Source organism: Alexandromys fortis, unplaced genomic scaffold (genome assembly GCF_014885135.2).
Source record: "Alexandromys fortis isolate MF-2015 unplaced genomic scaffold, M_Fortis_MF-2015_v1.1 scaffold_64, whole genome shotgun sequence".
Classification (NCBI taxonomy): domain Eukaryota; kingdom Metazoa; phylum Chordata; class Mammalia; order Rodentia; family Cricetidae; genus Alexandromys; species Alexandromys fortis.
In genome coordinates, this window is record NW_026067976.1 from 6,801,281 (window position 1) to 6,823,975 (window position 22,695).

The 22,695-nt window shown below is 45.5% G+C and overlaps 1 protein-coding gene across 4 annotated transcripts in view; it reads left to right on the plus strand.

Moving 5' to 3' along the window:
• The window catches only part of Frem1 (FRAS1 related extracellular matrix 1), a 153,545-nt gene that overhangs the window by 100,501 nt on the left and 30,349 nt on the right, over nt 1-22,695 (plus strand). For 2 of the 4 annotated variants that reach the window (XM_050157416.1, XM_050157417.1), the window contains 3 exons: nt 9,752-10,163; nt 15,158-15,359; nt 16,308-16,452. In XM_050157416.1, the coding sequence (XP_050013373.1) occupies nt 9,752-10,163; nt 15,158-15,359; nt 16,308-16,452 (759 nt within the window). Of the gene's footprint in view, nt 1-8,024; nt 8,461-9,698; nt 10,164-15,157; nt 15,360-16,307; nt 16,453-22,695 lie in introns of those variants that run through there. The other 2 variants (XM_050157420.1, XM_050157418.1) reach the window with 2 other exon arrangements.

Sequence of the window (22,695 nt, forward strand, 5' to 3'; positions counted from 1 at the left end):
TCACGTTGTCACAAAGTGGATCATATTTCCCCATAGAAACCGGGTTATAATTGGGGACTGTGCACCTGCTCAAGGATTTGGCATCAAATAAATCACTGGGATGAATAACAATCTGGGGTGAAAAGGCAAAGATACAACACTAATGCAAATCTGCCTTCATTGAAAATGTGGAAATTTGTTTCTAGCCTCATAAAACAGGAGAAATTCTGAGGGCTGTGTCTAGCGATGGGAAAGATGGCTGGTTTGTGGTCCCTGATAAAATTGGAGATCCAGGCCAGGCATAAGGACTGGGCAATCTTGGATTAGGTAGTGGGTATGTGATCTACCCCTGGCTTTCACTAGTTAGAGTGCATTAACTTATCTGCCATATATACAGGACTTCTGATCCCAGTAAGATGTTTACCATGTCCACTTAACCTCCCAGAGTGCACCATACGGTAACATGGGCATACTAGGCTCCTGTTTTATCCAGTAGGTTATAAACTCCCATAAACTGCCACAGGATAGAAAGGCACCCGCACTCAAATGGCTTCCTTCTCTGTCATATTTTACCTGTCTAAATTCCTGCTGTGGTGAGCAGTCTAAGCATCGGAGAGGATGATGTATGTTGCTTGTCATTGGAGCTTTCAACATGATTCTGAGGGTTGGTCTAGATTAAGTCCAGTGTTGAACAACAACAAAAACATCAACAGACAGGAATCAGTACTTCCTTTTATCATTCTGTCTTTCCTCTCTCCATCCCTCTCTTTCATATGTGTGTTCCTGTACGAGTGTTGCACGTCTGTTGTATGTGCAAGTGCATAAACCCGTGCAATGCAGAGAACAAGTCTGGATGTTGTTCTTCAAATGCTGTCCATCTTGGTTTTCAGACAACGTCTCTTATTAGCCTTGATCTTATCCAGCAGACGAGGTTGGCTGGCCAGCGAGCCCAGGAAGCCTCCTGTCTCTGTCCCCAGCACTGGATAACCAGAGCAGGCCAGTACACCCAACGTTTTTATGTGGCTTCTAGGGCTCGTTTAAGTCCTCATGCTTTCAGACCAAACCTTTGCTAGCTGATGCACCTCTCCTGCCCCTCTGTCTCTTTAGAGATGTCCTAAAACAGGAAGAGAATTAGTTAATGGAGCGATATCTTTACTGAATCTGTGCTTGAGCATTGCTGGCCGTGAATGAAACCGTCCGAAGAGAGAGCTTCCTGGTCTAGCTGGCTCTTGTGTTTAAGTGCCACGTTGCCATGGTGAAAACTAAGAGTCGTGTATTGCCTTTGTGGCTAACAGCTCCATGGGCTTCATCAAGTTACCCAACCACTTGTATTGTTGCTCCTTCCATGGGCCTGAATAGTGATCACTGTACTAACTAAACAGGGTCATGGCGAGGCCCGAAGGAACTAGGCATGTGATATGCGTACAACAACATCTGGCGTATAAGAACACCTGGGCGAGCACTGCCTGCCGTTGTTGTGCTGGTGTTGCCGTTGGTATTTAGTATGTTCTTCCCATGGCCACTGTCTCACCTTCCGTCTTTGTAGCAGCAAGCAGGATCATGAAAAGTTTAGCCAGGACCAGTGCTTGCTCCTTCCTCTCTTTGCCAAGTGAAGTGGGTGCTCCTTGGTCTAATGTATGCCTATCAGAACCAGGGCTTTTGATTTTAGAGGATTTCTGGACCTTCTTGTTTTTCTCCATTCCTGCGTTTCTAGCCAGTGCCCACAGGACTCCAGACATTAGTAGCAGGGAGCTGCCTGGGGAACCAGTGAGTGAACACACACAGATGTAGGGAAGTGAGGGCCAGGTGATAAGATGGCAAAACCTAAGCCCAAGTCCCTTACTTAAGGACTAGTGATCCTATGAAATGCTTAACTCCTATCAGCAAAAGTAACCTTAGCTGGCCTTTTAAAGCTACTTCTCCTAGGAGTATCTCCTTTCTTTAGCTCATCAAAATCCAAACTCTTGGGCCTTGTGCTAGTTTGGGTAACTCCAGTCCCCGCTGTTATCTGTCTTTGAAAGCTCTTCAAGAATCTGATGCTTCAGGACCAGCATCCCTGAGCTGGCCTAGTTCATTGCTCTGAGTGTGTTCTGAAGGTCTGTGAGGATTTCCAGAAGACATCCCAGGCCCTCCTTGAGACAAAGAGAATGAGGGGATGATTCCAAAGGGCCCTGGGGTCCTCACCTCAATGTGCTAATTGGACTTCAATTTGTTTTGCTTCTTGACATTCTGTTTCCTACATGGGTTTTGTACACTGGGTTTCTTGGAAGGTTTTTGTCAGCAGAAATCAGGGGCCTGATTGTCTAGAGCCAGGGACTGGGTCTTAGGTGGTGCAAAGACGTGAAACTGTGGGGGTTGCTGGAGGAAGAAGCCACATGGAAACCAAGGACTGGAGAATGAGAAGCTGGCCCCGCTGGCTCACTCACTCCTCGGAGTGGTCCCCAGGGAGGTCAAGGATTGGTGTGGCTGTGCCCTAAGAGCTCTGCATACTTAGTTTCCTCTCTTTAACAAGGAATACAAGCCCCGGTATCTGTGCCCTTGAGGACCGTCTACCCAGGATTTAAGAAATTGTTTCCTTGTATCTATCTCTGTAGCACTTATGGAATTGAGACTTTTAATATGCAAATATTTCTAGCTTTTGAGTTAAAAGGTTTCTTTCTAAATACATTGACTTAAATAGAAAAACAGTTAAGCAAGAACAAACAAACAAACAAATAGAGCGGAATCAGCAAATTCTGAGAGCGAAGGTAGTGCAGGCTTGTGGGCGTCATCAAGATGGTCTTTGAGTGTCTCGGGATTAGAAAACAGGACTGCAGGGAGAACACAGGGGCTGGAATCGTTCATGTTTTCCAGCACCTTCATTTACCTGTGGGGATGCTCCTCTTGTCTGAGCACCCACATCGCCAGGGGCTGGGCGCCAGACACTTGCAGTCTGTCTGTCTCTCAGGCCTCCAACCACCATCTTGAGAATAATGTACTTCTGACCAGTTTGTGCGCAGAATCCTGACGTTCCAAGAGGCAAAGGAAGTCACCCAGTTGACAATAACAATCGCGCATCAGAACTCACTGGGGGGCTGAGAGCTTATTTCAAATGAAGTATTCTTTGCGCTGTACCTTTCTTGTGTCAAAAATTTGTGGAGACTCTGTTTGTGCAAAGGAAGCCCCTCCATGTGTCGCTCTGATCTGGGGCCAGCAGTTTTACATATTTATAATGGAGGAGCCTCGCATCTGCCCAAGATCCACATTTTAATCTTGTCATTTCGCTCACCCAATCGCAGGCTGCCGTGTTGTTTGTCAGGTGGCTCGGAACCAAAGCTGAGTGCCTGTTTTAATGAAAGTGTGATCATGGCGCTTTTTAAAAATTAAATATATGCAACCAATCTAATCACCTAAATTTATGTTGCTCGCTGTTAAATTTGGCAAGGAATTTGGCTGGGTAAAAGGGATGAATTCTATGGTAGGAGAATGTTTCCCCTTTCTCTTTTTAATGTAAGATGTGGCAGCCTTAATTAAATAGGGCTTAATGGTTGGATTTTACCTTCTGCAAAAATATTTTGTGAATCATAAATTTCCCCTGCATTGTTTGGTGCTGCTGGCCTGGAAGAGAGATTTGGCAGCCCACGCTAGGACAGATGACACGGAGCGATTAGCAAGCTGACTTCAGCTGCTGGCGGCTGGGTCCTGAAAGAACATGTTAATGTCCTCCATTTTGACATGCCGGCTGGACTTTTTTTTTTTTTTTTTCCTGAGGAGCTGGCGCTATTTATGATTCCATTTTTATCTTTTAAATGCCATGACAGATGGCAGATTCTTCAGCCAACTCCATTGCCAGGAAATGCAGGAAGCTTGACAGCATTGTGGTAATGGTAAAATCAGACCAGGCAGACACCCCCAGATGAATCCGAAGTCATTCCCCAAATTTCACGAGGATGCTGGTCATCCTGGCAGTGTCTTTTCCCCGGGAGGCGGGTACCAAGGGAAATCAAACAAAATGGACCTGCAGAAGGAGCTAATATTGCCATACGGCCAGTTTCCTCACCTCAGGACGGACACTGTTGACTCACAGAATGCGTTTGCAGGGCTTTAAGGGAGGCCTGGGTGAGTCTCTCCACTAGCCTTTTGCAGGCGAAAACTGTCTTGACCTTGTTCGATTGCCGTGCTGGTTTCGCTCTGACGGGAATCCAAGCAGAACCGCTCACTCTGTCTCTCACCTTGGCGGCGCTTCCCCGCCAGTGCGGGGCGTCCATCATTATTCACAAAAGTGGAATGATGTATTTGACTCAGTCATGTCTGGAAATTGCATCTTTTTTCACCCCTGACTTATTAGCTTTAGGTCAATGCAGACAGCTGCTTCGGTGGCCCAGCTGGGAGCACTGGCCTCAGTAAATGTATTTCTTACTCCTCCGTGGTCCCTGGCCTGCTCACCCTCATTCCCATCTGTCAGATGGCGCATTGCCTGTTCCCCAGGTGGTCAGATTCCCCGGCATCAGGAGGGGAGGTGTGAGAGGACAGCATGGCTCAGGAGACCGTTCCAGTGTCCTCACAGAGGTCATGGCTGGCCTTGACACTGAGCTTTGAAAACCTGTCTTCAGACGACATTTTTTCAGAACCCGGTCTCCAGTCAAATATTAAAAATGGCCACCTCAGAGGAGCCAGTGACTCACCACGGCTCACACTGAATCTTGTTGCTTCCGATGGTTTCACCTTTTCTTTTTGCTGCCTTCTTCCTTTTTCGCTACTATTTAACAGCCCTTTAATGGGACAGGAACTCTACCAGCAGTGGTAATATTGAGACTGTGTACCACAAAGCTGAGGATATGGCTCAGCTGGTACAAAAGCTAGCTCTGCAGGTGTGAGGAGCTGACTAAAAGCCCAGTACGATGGCACACATCTGTAATCCCAGCGCTGAGGAGGTAGAGTCAGGCAGATCCCTGGAGCTCACACTCTGCCCACTGTTGCTAAATTCATGAGCTCCAGATTCAGTAAAAGACCTTACCTTAAAAAAGAAAAAAAAAAAGTGTAGAGAGAAATCGAAGAAGACACCCAGTGTCACTCTGGGCCTCCACATGCATGTACGTGCGCATACACATGTACCCACATATAAGTAACACACCCACAGGGACACACACACACACACACACACACACACGGAATAAAATTTAAGAAAATTAGGAGTCTGGATGCCTTTTGGCCTAGATTATTGTTATTGATTAATGTTATTGTTATTGGTGCTAAGTTATTGATGACTAAATTAAATACCTCAGAAGGCACACTTGATGCGGAGATGCGGTAGGGAATAGAGAGTCATTGCACCTCAGAAAGGGGGCGGGCAGAATGAAAGGGGTGAGCGTATTTCAGAGGAGTAAACAGGGAAAGAGGCCTTGGGTACACAGAGAGTGCGTCTTGCTTCTTTCCCGTCCACTTTGGGCCATTGGATGGCACTAGAAGAGAGGAGCATTGCTGAAGTGTCCTGTGAGAAGCTTCGTCAGAGAGGCGGAGCTCAGCACTCAACACCTCAGAGCGCTTCTCCCTTGACCTTTGGAGCTCTCAGCAAAAAAAGTCCAAAGAATGCACAGAAACTTCCCTAAGTGTACTTGTTTCTCATCAAAATTATTTGATAATACTTCATGTTTAACCAAGGAAGATTTCCAATTCCTAGAGAATTTATGAACCAAAGGTCCGTATTTATCAAGAAAATACAATTACTGGTTTCTTGACGTATAATTCTCAGAGCAGTTCAGGGTCTTCAAACCGTATACACTGGTGTGCCGAGGAAAATGACATTCTTTATAAACTTAGATTGGAGGAACAAGAAATTTTTACTTGATTTCATTTAGCTATTTTAACTTAGATTGCTTATTCTATGGGTCATATCTTGTTTTCCTTGCAGCCAATCTCTTCCCATACCAGTGACTAGCTAAATAAAAAGCTCAAAATCTTTAGCCTCCCCCAAACCTGAGAGCTAAAGTAACATCCAGCCTGGCAATAAATGTCCATAGGTACAACAGTGGCACAGATGTTATGGGAGTAGCCAGTTGCTTTCTGATTAGATTTAAGTCCCAGTCCGCAAGAGTACAATTAATGGGGACCCAAATGACGGCCCCAAATCATGCCTGGCTAGGTCATCGGCCCTAGGGGAAAACCTGCTACAATTATTCTGCTTCATGGACAGAGTCATAGACCACCCACTGAGGTCTCACCTTATTATTGATAGCTGGTTTAAACTCCCGCAGAAAGCGCATTTTGTGTGTAATATGTTAGGGAACAGAGAGCCATTTCGCTCGAGGAGTGGCAGAATGGACAGCTAGTGTATCTTTCAGTCCTCACCAGAGAGCTCCCTGCCACACCCCAAATAGAGGGTGATTAACACAGACCCGCAACCAGCCAATTGTGGGCAATAAAAGACCGTGGAGTGCTCAGTTCCAAACAGGACATTGACGTCATCCCTCTCCCCCTATGGCTCAGGCTGCATCGTCACAGACTGGTGCAGGACGATGGTCGCGGAAGACCGCAGCGATTTGCTGGGCACGGCACAGAGGGACTCCCAGCAGATGTGACTACATGCACTAGACCAAACCTGTCAGAATACCAGGATGGTTGGGGAGGGGCTCAAGAAGTCCCACCCCTGGCTAAGGAGCCATCAGGAGTTGATGGCTGCTGAAGGAGAGACAGTCACTTTTTGTCAGGGCTGTCGGCTCTAAGAGGCTACCCATTCTCTCGTCGATTGTCCTACATCCAGGTACCACTGAGTGAACTCAGCTTAAGAAGAGCACATGAAGTCGGGAGAGAAAAGTAGTGGAGGAATAGAGGGAAAATTAGAGGAGGGGGAAGGGTTGATTCGACCAAAACACATTCTAGGCCTTTCAGCATCACCTTCAAAGCAAAATCTGTGCTCAGCCAAACCTGTCTCCCTGGGCTTTCTGCTAAGTATGCTTCCTCCTCCTGTCCCACTCAGTCCTTTGCTCCAGGAAGACTGGTTTGGCAGCCTGCTTTCAGGTTCCTTCTTAGTCAAGAATAAAGGCTCTACCCTCAGATCCTGAAGCCTAAGAGTTAGTGCATGGAGGATAAAGAATTTCCTAGTCAAATATGTCAGGCTTGTAAAATAAATGCCATGGTTTCCCTAGTTGAAACGAAGAGATTTTTACGATTTAATGTTAGATTCCAGAGACATACATTATTAGAAATGTCTGCACCAGTACGTTAACACTCCACACTTTTACCTCAGTGGAGCATGCATTCTGCATATATTCCAGCGGCTGCTGAGAGGTGACTCTGAGTAGCTCTCAGTACCTTCATTCCTTCTGTCTGTGGTAAATTTGCCGATCTCATTTTGCAGTAGTGAATTTCTGACTTTTTGGAGTTTTAATATTGTGTCTTATTTACATAAGTTCGTAGTCTCCTTTCTCTTCAAACACCATGACCAGTTGCACTTTAGACGAAGAAAGGACTTATTTGGCTTGTACTCATAATTGAGGGAAGTCAGGACAGAAACTCAATCTAGAATATGAAGCAGAAACCAAGTGTGGTTGCTACTTCCTTTACTGGCTCGCTCTCAGAGACTCAAGCTTAGCTGGTTTACTATATAGCCTAGGATCACATGCATAAAGAATGATGCTGCCCACAGTGGGCTACACCCTCCTACATCAATTTATAATCAAGTTGCCCCCCCCCCAAACATGCTCACAGGCCAACCTGGTCTGGACAGTCCCTCAACGGAGACTCCCTTCTTGGGTGATTTTAGGTGATGTCAAGTAGACAGTGAAAGCTAACTAGTATAGCTCTTGCTATTCTTAAATTTCTTTAAAGTAGAAACAGTGTGTTGAAATGTTATCAGAATCTGGTGTTGCTATGTGCCTGGCTGCAGGGAGTAGAAAAGCCTTAGCGATTGCTGGAAGAAAGCAGACATTGTAAGAGATCGCGTGTCATTTCAACTTGCTTTTCAAAGTTGGCCACTGTACTTAGGGACTACAAATCTTTCTTTTTTGGGGGGTGGTGGGGAGGGGTTGGTTTTTTGAGGCAGGGTTTCTCTGTGTAGCTTTAGCTGTCCTGGAACTCTGTAGATCAGGCTGGCCTCGAACTCACAGAGATCTGCCTGCCTCTGCTTCCTGAGTGCCGGGATTAAAGGTGTGCACCACCACCACTCGGCTGTACCTCAACTCTTGATTTGTTGTGTGTGGGCTGTTGAGCTACTGACTTAAAGCTGTAAGAGCAGTGTATATGGAGTCAAAACCCTGGGCCAGCATTGCCTCCAGCTTCCTGTCTGCGCCCTCCACCACGTGTCTACACTTCCTGTCTGTGCCCTCCACCGTGTGTCTACACTTCCTGTCTGCGCCCTCCACCGCGTGTCTACACTTCCTGTCTGTGCCCTCCACCGCGTGTCTACACTGCCTGTCTGTGCCCGCCACGCGTGTCTACACTTCTCTTCTCCGCAGGGAAAGGATCCTTGTCTATCATCAACCCTACACATCTCAAATGAAGCAGGTGCAGAAAAACATGTGTAGACTCTCGGTGGTTAGAGCCTCATATGATGCTGTGTTGTTGAGTAGCATCTGGTGTGACCTGGCCTGTCCTCCCATTGTCTTACAAAGGCATGATAAGAAGGCCCGGCAAGGAGCCTGGGCTAGAATAAGACATGGCTGAATAATGTGGTCTATTTTTACAAACATCACCATGAGCCAGGCCCTGGTGGTACAGGTCTGTCATCCCTACTACTCAGGAGATGAAGGCAGGGGGATTCAAAGTACAAGGCCCGACTAAGCTACATAGTGAGTTCAAGGCCAGTCTGGGCAAGTTAGTGAGTCTATGTCTCAAAACAGTTAAAAAACAACAACAAAAATGGTTTGGCTCAGTCAGTAAGAAAAGTGCTTACAAGCTGGAGGCTCTGAGTAAAGAAAGCCAAAACCTTTCAGTGCCGGATACAGTAATGTACATCTGTAATCCCAGCATTCCTGTGGGAAGATGGGAGATAGAGACAGAAGCCTCCCTGGAAGCTTGGGGGTGGGGCCGCTGGCCTGGCATACACAGCTGCAGAAAAACAGACTTTGTTTCAAATAGAGTAGAAGGCATGACCCACGCTGATATGGAGATTGTCTGCTGGTTCCACGTATGTGCTGTGGTATGCATGCATACACACGTGTGTGTACACGTGCACACACACGCATACGGGGTGGGAGAGGGAGAAGGAGGGAGGCAGGCAGACAGAGATAGAGACATTTCTTTTTTACAGAAATAAAGAAGATGTTCGGGAATGTAGCACAGGGGTAGAGTGCCAATCTAGCACGGGTAAATCTCTGGGTTAAATACCCAGTCTCAGAGAAAAAAAAAACATGAAAATATATATATTAGAAAGAATTATTCTATCCAGTATCTCATTATACTGGGGGTTCAGTGATCAGTCTTTAAAGTTAAGCTTTCTACATTCCATGAAAAAATATTGCAAAATTAAAAGTAATGAATATATCCTAGCTACTCGGACAATCACACAAAGGCAGGAAAACCCTTTTGGGACAAAAGATTGTGCCGAGCTTGCCTGCTTCATATAGGAGGGATGTCAATGGTGAGGAAACACTCCTGACTCTAGAATGGTCAGCTTGTATCTTACCCAGCAACTGGTTCGATTGCAGGCGGGTATTCTTCTGAAAGCCCGCCTTGTCTTTTCCTTCGGGTCCCAATGCAGCGTGTCCTTTAGTAAAGGTGTGTGTGTTATCGTTTCATTCCAGTCGTTGGTGCCACAAGAGCCCATGCTGAAGGCTGCCTTGCCTCTCTTTGCCAGATTTACCATCAGCAATGGACTGCAGACCCGGCAGGGGGTGTTTGAGATCACACTGGAGACTGTGGATAGAGCCTTGCCTGTGGTGACCAGGAACAAGGGGCTGAGGCTGGCAGAAGGGACCATGGGCCTCCTGTCCACTGAGCACCTCCAGCTGACCGACCCTGACACCCCTCCAGACAGCCTAACCTTCCTTCTGGTCCAGCTCCCCCGCCACGGGTACCTCTACCTGAGGGGGAAAGTCCTTCACCATAACTTTACCCAGCAAGACGTGGACAGCGGGGATGTGGCCTATCAGCACTCCGGAGGCAGCTCCCAGGCAGACGGCTTCACTTTCCTGGCCACAGACAGGAAGAACCAAGGCTTCATTGTGGATGGGAAGGTGCGGAAACAGCCTGTTCTCTTCACCATCCAGGCAAGTATGGCAGGCATGTAGTTTGTGCCAGAGATAAGGAGAGAGACGTTTCAGGGAGTGGTATCTCCGTGCTTCCATACCCCTGGCAGTGAGACCTAGCCTTCAGCATGCTGGGCCATCATTATGACTGCTAGGGACTGACCTCAAAAATTGGTGGAAGGGCAGGAAGGAAGGAAAGCATGGGCCTTAGAGTCGGGCAGACATAGGTTTGAGTTGCCCTTTTGCCATTTGTTATCTGGAAAACCGACAATGAACTCTTCAGTGCCTCCCGTCTTAGTTATTGGTCCATTGCTGAGATGCGGCACTGGGATCAAGGCAGCTTATGGAAGAAAGCGTTTGATTAGGGGCCTGCTTACAGTTTCAGAGGCTTAGCCGCTGGCCTTCAAGGCAGGGAACGTGGCCCCAGGCAGGCATGGCACTAGAGCGGCAGCTGAGAACGTACCTCCTGACCCACAAGCCCAAGACAGAGAGAGCGAGGCTTGACTTGGTGTGGACTTTTGAAACCGAAAGGCCACCCCTTCAACAAAGCCACGCCCCCTAATCCTTCCTAAATAACAGTCTATCAACTAGGGAGCAAGCATTCAAATACACGAGCCTATGGAGCCATCCTTATTCAAACGACCACACCTCCGAATCTTTGAAAAGTCTGCCTGCAGAATTGTGGGGACAGTTAGACAAGATTCAGTACCCAAGGCACTCACACACTGCCTGAAACATATTTAAGGTACATACTAGACATTCATTGCTATAACTACACCATTAAGGAGTCTGCCTAGTCAGGCGTCTTATCCACTGGCATTTTAAGGATCTTCAAATAAACATGTAAATGTGGAAGCCTACAAGGCTGCATGAGAATCCCCCAGGAGCTGATGATGGTCATAACCGTAGCAGCAGATACAAACATTTCCCCCTTTTAATTCCTAGACAGTTTCCTGAACCTCTATAGTGCATCTTAATTTTTCCTTCCCCAATTCCCTCTTTTTATCACCCTCCTCTGCCCACTGAAACCGTTCCCCAACAACGCCCCCAACACCGCCACTTTCATATCTTCTTTCTATATGTGACCCGCTAAGTTTAAATTGGGGCATGGGGAACTTACTAACAGTTACACTGCAGAAAACAAGGTCCTCTCTCTCCCCCAGCAGCTATTAACTGTCACTGGACCCTCCGGGAGTGGTGTTGCCTTGCGCTCCCTCCCCACCCAGGATGAAATGTACTTGGGCCCAGTCTTGTGCAGATAACCAGCTGCCCTGTGTTCGTGGGTGCTGAGGCCCTGTCGTGTCTAGATGTCTTTTTTATAGTACAGCTCCCCGTCCTCTAGCGCCTACAATGCTTTACAGCCAAGACAAGAACTTTTTTTAAAATTGTTATCTAAAGATCAGGCCTACTTTGCATAAATCTCATTTGAGTCTCATAAACATTTGATGTGGTAAGCTTTATTGTCTGCATTTTATACGTGAAGAAACTGAATATCAGAAGTTAAATAATTTGATCAAAGACATCCAGTCTGTTGGATTCCAAGCTCTGTGTCCTTCCTCTGGCTCCACGCTGCCACGTTTGTTGACTCTCAATTATTCTTGGAGGGAAGAGTGTTTTTCGTCTTTTAGTCAAAACACATCAAGTATGTTCTGGCTCTCAGAACTCTTAAATCTACTCTACTTGGATGGAGTTCACCCTGTTCCACACACTTCAACCAACAGCAACAAAGACGTGGTTTTGTCTCTACTTCAAGATATTCTGACTAGTGAGATGATCATATTTTTCTCCTTCCTCTTTTGGCCTCTGATAGGATTCCCCGGAGAAATGTCTGTATGTGTGTTTGTTGTGTATAGTATCCATATATCTGTGTAGATAGACAATACAGATTGATAGAGTGATAGAAAGTGTGTGTGTATGTGTGTGCATCGTGTACAGCATCCATATATTTGTGTAGATAGACCACACAGATTGATAGAATGTGATAGAAAGTGTGTGTGTGAGTACAGCATCCATGTAGCTGTGTAGATAGACCATACAGATTAATAGTGTGACAGAAAGTGTGTGTGTGTGTGTGCATGTGTGTGAAAGACAGAGAGGTGGACAAGCAGAAATTGATTTAGGAATTGCCTCGTGCTATTACAGGCCCTGGCGTGCTCAGGATACGTTGTGCGAGCAAGCCAGTAGACTCGCAGCTAAGGTGATGCTGTAGGCTTGAATCTAAAAGGAGTGGAGCAACGAAGCTCTTATTTCTTTAGGGGAACCCCAACCTTTTCTCTCCAGCCTGGCGATAGACTGGGTAAGGCTCACCCAGTGGACATCATTAAGTATTTGAAGCTAAACACTCTTCACTAGACCATGTAGGCCTACAGCCTAGAACACTTGGCTCAGGATTAACCTGCAGGGTCCCGGGTGTGGCTGAGTCTTTGGCACTGTGAATGCTGAGGAAATGGAATGAGTCAGTGACACCGGGGAGAGGGTGTCGATGTCACTGGCACACAGATACTACAGTGTCACCGGAAAAGACTCGTGGGTTCATTTTCTGAAAGTTCCCAAGAGCTACCAATTCGACACGCAGACCCAGCTGCTTCCTGTACTTCAGAGATGGAAATGAGGGTGGAATAGAGAGAATGTGCTAGAACTGAAGCGAATCTCTTCAAGACAGTGCTCCTCGAAGAACAAAGCTGTCCTAAGAGTCTGTTCCCTCTCTGAAGTTGTGGAAGCTGTCTGCTGGGTGTGGTAAAGCGTGGTTTTCATCACAAAGGCAAGCTGTTCATTGCAACAGCAAACAAACACTGTGCTAAATACTTAAGGGAAAGTCTAAGAGTTTTGTTCCCAGATTTCCTTGACCTCCAGTCCCTTATAGCAGAGGGGTCAAGCGGCTGTTTATGAAGCCACTGGCCCTGCCAGCAATGTCAGTGTCCTACTTCCAAGAACTAATTTTGTCAAGACAATACAGTATTTATTGACTGCCATGTATATATCTACACTGACCCATATACATGACCCAAACATGGGTCAATTGGTTCTGTGCGGGTATATGAGTAACTGAGGGGAAATCTGGATGTAAAAAGTAAAAATAAATGAATAATAACTGAAGGGTGTACTTGGCTGATACCAACAGACACACATGACCTTCATTCTATGGGAAATCATACATGCCCAAGACTGTTGAAATCTGCGTTCTCCTGGGAAGGGGACAAGACTGTGTGGAGGTGAAAGAACCTGCTGTTACTTTCTATGGGACTGACATGTCTGGGAGAATTTTCACTACATCCAACTCCAGTTATCATACAACAGAGCAGAGCCTTCCTTATAAATAAAATGTCTTCTTTCCTGTAACATTTTAAAACCTGGTATACCAAGTCAAACACCTGCTTTTGTAGAAGCAAAATGTTTAATACACCTGAGCACACAGGTGTGGCCAGAGGCATAACAGGTAACCAAAGTGACTAGACAGTGACACGTTTTCAAAAGCATTATCACAACAGACATTTATAACGTTTATAATACGTGGGCTTATAAGAGAAATATAACATCAAAAATAAAAACCACAACCCTACATTCAGATGCCTCGTTTTCTGGAGGATCCTAATATGGCGTAGTGTATTTTCATTTTTCCTCCTCCACACTGCCGTGGCTGGAGAGCTTCTGTCCCTAGGTGACCATCAGGACACTTACCCCTCACATCCTGTCACACCCCAAAGTGCTGAAAGTCCCAGCACACAATTTGCAGATCCAAATCCATTAAGGTATTTATATAATCAATTAGAACAAATCCAGAAAACATAAATACACATTTTTTTTTGCAAGCATATGTGTGTGGTGTGTGTGCATGCATGTTTATAAATACAGAAGCATGTTTGTGTGCGTCTGGCGCATGCATGTCCATCCGGTGTCTAGAGGCTGACTTTGGCTGTCTTCCTTGACCACTCTGTTTTACAAAGGCAGGGTCTCTCTTGTTAAACATGGACCTTGCCAATTCACCCAGTCTGGCTAGGTAGCTTGCCCTCGGGGTTCCGTCTCTGCCACAGCCTTACTTGTCCATCAGCCACCTTCAAAAATCTAGTGCACCTGTTGAGTCATGTGGTCTTCAGCTTCAGCAAAACAACCCATAGTCTAAAGATAATCACTTTCGTGGGTTTTGTCATAAACGATTTCCATTTCTCTATTCAGCACTTTTGCCATTTTGGCAAAGGCATGTGCAAAACAAAAACAAAAACAAGAGAGAGAGAGAGAGAGACAGACAGACAGACACACACACACACACACACAGAGAGAGAGAGAGAGAGAGAGAGAGAGAGAGAGAGAGAGAGAGAGAGAGAGAGAGAGAGGTGAGTTGCAGGGCAGATACAGAATGTTCCATCATAAAGCTAATAGTGTAAGGGGAGTCAGACACCAGACAAATTGCAAAGCTGGGTGAAGGTCTGTGGTGGAAATAAAGCCTCTGCTCTAGTCTTTGTATTATTAGGATGGTGAACAAAGCAGGCTCAACAGATGACCACATTCTGTTGTAGTGGGAGCTGCGGGCCGCTTCCCTCCACCCGGCTCCTGCACGGCTAGCTTTATACCCAGAAATAACAACACACAAATTGTATTCTTTTAAACACTGTTTGGCCCATTAGCTCTAGCCTCTTACTGGCTAACTCTCACATCTTGATTAACCCATATCTAATAATCTGTGTAGCACCACAAGGTGGTGGCTTACCAGTAAGATCTTAACCTGCATCCATCTTGGAGAGGAGAGCTATGGCGACTGCCTGACTTGGCTTCTTTCTCCCAGAATTCTGTTCTGTTTACTCCACCTACCTAATTTTCTGTCCTATTAAAGGGCCAGGGCAGTTTCTTTATTAACCTATAGACAGATGACCCTTCTCCATCATTCTGTGAGTTGAGGACTTTGCCATTGTAAAAGCCTGTGTAGCATGGGTAAGGACTGTGAGTTGAGGACTTTGCCATGTTGAAGGCTGTGTAGAATGGGGAAAGAAGTCCTTGAACAACGTCTCCCTATGACTCAGGTGGACCAGCTGGACAAAGCAGCACCCCGGATCACACGCCTGCACTCCCCTTCTCAAGTGGGGCTCTTGAAAAATGGCTGTTATGGCATTTACATCACCTCCCATGTGCTGAAGGCGTCAGACCCTGACACAGAGGATGACCAGATCATTTTTAAGATTTTAAGAGGCCCACTGCACGGACGTCTGGAGAACACGACCACAGGTACACTCCATCTGAATCCCTGTTTTTAAACTGCCAGTTGCTTCCAGGGCTAGAGAGTAACTCAATTAAGTGCAAGTCCATTTGGTGAGTGTTTCCCAGGACTTGCTGATAGACTCGGTTTCTAAATCAATATAGTTGCTAATGGGGACTTGAAGCTGCACCTTCTACATTCATCTCCATAAGAAGAACTGAGTCCCAGCTCACAGAAGCTCAAATGTTCACCATTTTGTTGCTGCTTATTTTTGCTTATTTTTCAGTTTGTTTTATATTCAGAACACAGTGCCAGGGTCAGATTGATATCGGAGGCTAATTTCTTTCTTCTACTATGAATCTTAAATGATAAAAGCTCCTTTAAAAAAATCTTTTTTTCCCTAATGGTTTTGCTAGATTGCCTATTATTTCTGCTTGAGGAAGGCAGTGAGCACAATACCTCACTAATTGGGATAGCACAGAGGTGACAGGCTTTATTCATTTCCGATTTCCTTTCTTTCTAGTTTAGTACTGTAAGGCAAATATCTCTGAAGCAAAGCAAATTTAAAGATGAATTTGAATCCATTGCTTTGAATTTTAATAAAGTTGCAATAATGTTGGTTGATTTCTTTTCAAAATAGACTTTTGCCATTTTGTTTTGAAACAAGGTCTCAAGTAGCCCAGGCTGACCTTGATCTTGGTATGTAGCTGAGGATGACCTTGAACTTCTGATTATTCTTCCTCCAGTGTGTCATCTGCGGGATTTTAGGTGTTCCCCTGCTTGTTAGGCAAGCACTCTAACCAACTCAGCTACATCTCCCGTCCTGCACTATTCCTTAAAGTTGTCTTTCAAAACAAAACAAAAACAAAGACAAAAAGCCAACAACAACAACAAAAAACACACCTGGGTGGTTTTATCAGTTCTTAAGTGATGTCTGATTCAATTATCCGTGAGATTCATTTATTTCTTGCTTGTAGGTGAATTTATCCATGAGCGATTTAGCCAGAAGGACTTAAGCAGCAAGACCATTCTTTACATCATAAACCCATCTCTGCAAGTGAATTCAGATATCCTGGAATTTCAGATCATGGACCCCGCAGGGAACACTGCCACCCCTCAAAGGTAATGTCAGTTATTCATTGGATCTACATGTCGTGTTTAGAATGTATCCCACTAAGAAAGTTAAATAATCTTTTCCGAACCAGGCAGAACAGGGGAAATTGACGGACTATTTCATATGCTCGTGCAATTTATTTTGGAGAAAGGATCTCTGTTGTCTTATTGCTAGATGATGGAAAAGCCGTTAGCTTTCCAGATCTGAAAGACTGTAAAAGGTTCAGTGACCAGTGTCTTTTATTCCTTGCCTGTCAATGAACCCCCTTTCATACACTGGGAAGTTGCTCTTGGAGGGCTTTCGGGCCTGAGCTCGAAGCCCGTGTGTACACGCGGCAGCCAGAGGTCACTCTAGGACCGTGTTAGTCACCACTGGCTCCTGAGCTATGGGGTGGGTGGGGGCGGGATGAATAGAAAGGAGCAGCCGTATATGTTCTCTTACAGAAAGGAAAGGAAACGCAGCGGTGTCCGTGCACGCGAACAGGCCCTATAGGCGAGAAGATAGTGGGAACAAAAGGAGACTTGAGCGGGCCCTGAGCGGTGCTCCGAAACAGAAATAGATGTGGTGCAGAAAGCTCAGCATCACAGGGACAAATCGGCATATTAACGAGATTAACAGAGCAGAGTGACTGCAGTGTCTGCGCCTCCTTTCCAGATGCTGCTCGGGCATAGACCTTTAATAATTTACTGCCTGGCAGATGGTCATAGTGAAGGCCCAGCCGTCCATTTCTTGCGCTGCGATAGTTTTCTTTATTTACTGCCTTTCCCAGACAGCCCAAAGAGAAGTTACTCATTTCTTCTAACTTTTGCGTTTGCCGTATCAGAGGCATATAAAATAGTATAAATGAGCACATCTCTACCCTGCTCCCTCTATGACGAAATGTGGACGGGAAGAGAAGCCTGGTGAGGAAATATCTCAGTACCAGTTTCTCTTTCCCCAACCTGTCGTGTAGTTTCACCATCCGCCAGCAGAGGGCGCTATAGTCGTTAGCAAAAACTGGCATCCTGTAGTTGAAACCTGACCCTGCCTCCATTCAAGAACCCTCCTTTACCCGGATCTATAAACTAACCCATTAGACTTTGTTCTATGGCTGCCACACGCCAGGCTCACAGCACACAGCACCGGGAGTTAGGAAGCAGGTAAGAGCAAGAAAGAGCAGGCACCTTAAAACTCCTAGATTATTAACTAAAAGAAATGCTCCTCACCGGTTAAACACCCTCTCCTTAGGAACTGATTCCTGGGGGTCACAGTCTAAGGAATGAATAGCAATGACTTGCTTTTTCAAACAAATATCTTTATTTTCAAGAAAAAAAAAATTTTAAACTTCCGTCCTAAAAATGTTAACAAATTGACGTCACTCAGCTTTAAAGACTTTTTAAAACTTGTTCTACTGAAACACATAGTATTGGTCAGACTCACCCCTGAGCTAGCGCAAACCTTTGGTCCTCCACATGTCAGCATGGTATGGGTGACGCCTGTCCCCCGGAATGACGCTAGGTTTCCTTGCACACACACCCTCCCCACGCCTTTTTGTTGGCAAGGACATCACTTCGTGAAAATGCTTTATGTTTTTGGGTAACCATGAAAGTTCCTAAGAAAGTCACAGAAAGTTTACATCATGTAGCCAGCAGCGTTCTCGCTTATGCTGAGACTATTTTAGATTGGCGTGTCTGCCTCCACAGAGATCACTCCTCATAGGCCCATGCTGGAGATGTTCCTATCGCCTCGAAATGGCTAGAACCCGTGAAGAAAAAACTGCCTGCAGACAGCGAATACAAAAATAACTCAGAGTTGGTTCCAACATGCTTTATGTTGTTTTCTTTCGAGTGGGCGGGGAAGTAGAAATTGCTCAGCATTTATCTCCGCAGTAGAGTGGGATAGTTACACCCAAGTAGATCTCCCCCCCCCCCCTGTCCCGAAACTTAGCACACAGTTTTCTGGTAACAAAGGAAGGTGGCCCAACTTAGAGGTTATTGTTTAGGCCTTATCCCTCCCTGAGTTTATTCCTGGGATCCAACTCTCAAGAGTTATGTTCTGATTTCTACAAAAGGGCGGTGGCATTTTTGTGCCTACACACACACACACACACAGAGAGAGAGAGAGAGAGAGAGAGAGAGAGAGAGAGAGAGAGAGACAGAGACAGAGACAGAGACAGAGACAGAGACAGAGACACAGAGAGAGACTTTTTAAAAAAGAAAAAGCATTCTAAATATTGATTTGTCTTCATAAAGCTACCAGCAAGGGCCTTCTTACAATAGAAATCATAGGCATTTGGAATGTCATTATTTTTAGCTCTATTTGATGATACCCACTTAATCCCCAAAACCATGCATAGTTGGGTCCCATCGTAATCTAGAATTTGCAGGCACAGAACCAGGCACAAAGCTGGAAGAGACTTCCAGGCTTCTGCAGCAGCTTATGTGGGAGCTGGGGTTCAATTCTCATTAGCCCAGGTAACCTGCCACCCTGCTCTGCTCCCCTCACCCTTCTTAAAGCTGGCTAAGCCCTTCTTTCCCTGTAGGCATCGCCCATCTAAGCTGCAAGGAAGAAGGCATATTTACCCATCAAGGACCTTAAGGTTTGCCTGTTTTTTTTTTTTTTTGTGAAAATATGAATAACAGTCAACCTTGGTGTGGCTTCCATTTCTAATGCCCCAGGGATTATAGTATAGAGAGTTACGCTTTGGACATGGAATGGAGCAGGTCTGCACTGTGGTCCCACCACTTAGTGAATGTTCACAACAGCTTTCTGATCTGCACAATGGGGAAAACTACAATTGCTTTAGTTAAACAAATGAGGTCCGACATATGGAAGAGTCTTTTAAGTTCTTAGCAAATGCATCTTGTAGTCCTTACCGCCAGTGTTAATTCCCCTGCGTATTTATGTTAGGTCCACTGACTGTTGAAGAAGTATCCTGGGCTAAAGCCTCTCTCTCATTGGATATTGATTTTAGGGTGACTCATAAAGCCAACAGTCCATATGGTTACTCACAACGAGCTAAATGCTGTGTTTTGCTATTGCATTTTCAGTCCTGAAGGATCGATAGATGTTTTATATCGTCAAACAGAGAAAAACTTGAGATTTATCAATTTGCTAGCAGGTAGCTGGTTGGTGAGTGTGTTTAATAATGTCACACCAAAATTCATCAAGCCGATCATGGGATTGGGAGTCTGTGAGAGATGGCTCAGTGTGCGGTGCATCTCACCCTAACAGGCTGCAGAGCCCCCTCTCCTCCCTTTCCTCCTGCATCCGGGTTAGTGCAGGGGATGATGTGTCATGGAATGCATTTGGAAGACCCTATCATACATAGAAGCGATTTTATAGCACGGAACAACCATGGATGTTTGTCTCAAGATTTAGATTTGGCTTGGTGCCTAAATTCTAGGCGACTTGTTAGGTGTTTCAAACACAATCCTCCAAAGGTGATAAGGCAATTAGACTTATTGAAGCATTATTATTAGAGCATTGAAGTGATTATCTCCAAGCTGGTGGAAGTGTGGATGCTGAACGTGAACCCTGACTTCCAGGTCTCAGGAAGCTCCTCTCTTATTGGCTCTGGCCTTGGTATGACTCACCCACAAGCTTGCTCTGTTCCCTGTTCTAGTTGAATGTCCAAATGAACTATAGAACCTGAGCAAGGTACACAGTGCCCGGAGCACTCATTGAAAACTCATTGTAGACCAGAAAATGAAGCCAACTTACACCAATCTAATTTTCTTAGTACATGTTCCATGTGGACCTCTTTATTATGCACCCCTCCAAAAAAATAATAAAAGAAAGAGAAAAAGAATTCACTTCAAAAGAATAGTTGGTCCCCATGGGCCTTCTCATTCGGTGGCTCCTCCGAGCATGGGTTCTTGTCCTCTTTGGCAACTGCACCCAGCTCTTCTGTTTAAGTCTTGGCCTCAGAAGAGAAAAGTCGAAAGAAATGTAAAAGGAAAGGAATTTCTATCGGGCAAACTTTAAACAAATTAAACAGCATTTATGAAACACCTTGTAGGGGGAGAGGTTGGAGCCATTCGCTCACGGATGCCTGCACGTCGTCATCGTCCACAGCCCAGCGTTAACATGTTTATCCCCAGTCCAGAGCGGAGGAAAGCCCAGAGGGAGGGAAAGAAAATGGCACTTATTAAGTGCCCACTGTGTGCAGGTGCCTTGCACACATTAACTAGTTTTCGTTTTAATGATCTGACTTGAGTGCAGCGCTTCTCATTTGACGATAATGAAAACTGGAGCCCAGGGAGACCGAGGAGCTGACCGCGTTCCCACACTAATGAACGGTTGCAAGGCGTGGCTCCGATGTGCTGGCTTCCTCCGCTCTCTCTGCTGCCTCTTGGCTAACCGCGCCCTTCTAACAGGAGAGAATGAAAACCGGGAAACACGGGGGTTCAGAGTATGAGGTCAGCGGGCGTAATAGCATCATCTCTGCGTTGATAAACCTTAGGTAGAATGCTTAGAAAAAAAGACATTTTAGCATAATTTTTCTGAAGTCATACGCTACCTGGTTATAAGCGAAGATCTAGTTATAGGAATAACGACTTGATCATCATCTCGGCTTCTTCGAAACCTTTTTACGGAGAAGCTCCCCATACTTAATGAGCACTCGTGGTTGTTCACTGAACTCCTTTGAAGTATGACTTGTCTTTAGAAGTGAGGAAACTGAGGCAAGGAGAGGCCAATGCCCTCTTATTAACCTAGATTGATGTCCTAGATCCCGAACTAATGTCCTAGCCCCGAGTGTCTCTTTCAGTTTGTTGTCCCTTCATGTACATGAATCAAATAGATACAAAATAAAATAGAGAAAGCACAGATTTGTTTTAAAATTGTAAAACAGACTCTCTCAGAGTCGATGCTCTCGGTGTGTAGGGAAACGTAATTCTCTTTATAGGCCAGTGTCCTGTGCACAGCTGCTCAGCAGCATCCCTGGGCTCCACCCACCAAGTGCCCAGACCACCCCTCTGCCACTGTGACAGCCAGACCTGTCTCCAGATGTGCCCAGTGTTGAGAACTACAATATAACTCAGAGAATACAGACGTGCTAAAGTGGTCAACGATATCCACTGTGTAAAGATTGAAGGGGATGCTAGACCTTTCAGAGTCCAGGCTGCCACACCCAGGTTAAAAGACCTGAACACTGGGCAGTGGTGGCGCACACCTTTGATCCTAGCACTCTGGAGGCAGAGGCAGGAAGATCTCTGTGAGTTCGAGGCCAGCCTGGTCTACAGAAAGAGTTCCAGGATAGCAAGGGCTATACAGAAAAACAAAACAAAAACAAAACAAAACAAAACAAAACCACCTGACTTTAAGATCCACTGTGTTTGGTGAGAAGCACTGAGCAGGGCTCCTGCCGAAAGGCTTGAGAAGTTCATCTGACATGTTTTACCACATTGCTAACCTTCATTTTTGACCATAGAACACACTCCACTCAATGGTCATAGCAGGGTCCATTAGATGTGAAGACATCAATCCAACCTGCCTGCATAATACCTACACACACAGAACTTCCAGATTGTTCTTATGGGCTCCTGCATCCTATTGTCCATCTAAGCTACCCTCATATGGATTCTTACAGGGAGAGGGCAAAGTGGTCGGTTATATCTTTTCTCTCTTTTACAGGTGTTCGCATAGAGTTTAACACTAGGAGCTTTGCAAGAACATTACTGTAAAAACAAACAAACAAACAAATATTCACATTCAGAACATATTGCATATACCCTGAGGGTATAGAAGGCTCTTCTTTAAAAAATTTTTTTCTCTGGAAGATCTGTAGCCTGGGTTAAGTTTCGTGGCTTTTCAAAAGATTATTCATTAATTATAGTGAATAGCTTTAAGAAAAACAGACATAGAACATTGTTTGGTGATAGCCTTAACCTACAGCCATCAAGCTACTTCAGATAGTGCATCAGAAAACACATAATGCACACATCTAAACACAGAGGGCCTCTGTGGTCTGGAGTAAACAGTCCCCTAAATTGTCCCCTTCTTAATCTAGATCAGCTATCAAGTTGCATTTAGTGTTGAGCCTTGAGGTCATGTGGGTCTGCTATTATTTTATTACTCTTTTTTTTAATTTATTAAAGATTTCTGTCTCTTCCCCACCTCCGCCTCCCCTTTCCCTCCCCCGCCCCCAATCAAGTCCCCCCCCCCTCGTCAGCCCAAAGAGCAATCAGGGTTCTCTGCCCTGTGGGAAGTCCAAGGACCACCCTTCTCCATCCAGGTCTAGTAAGGTGAGCATCCAGACTGCCTAGGCT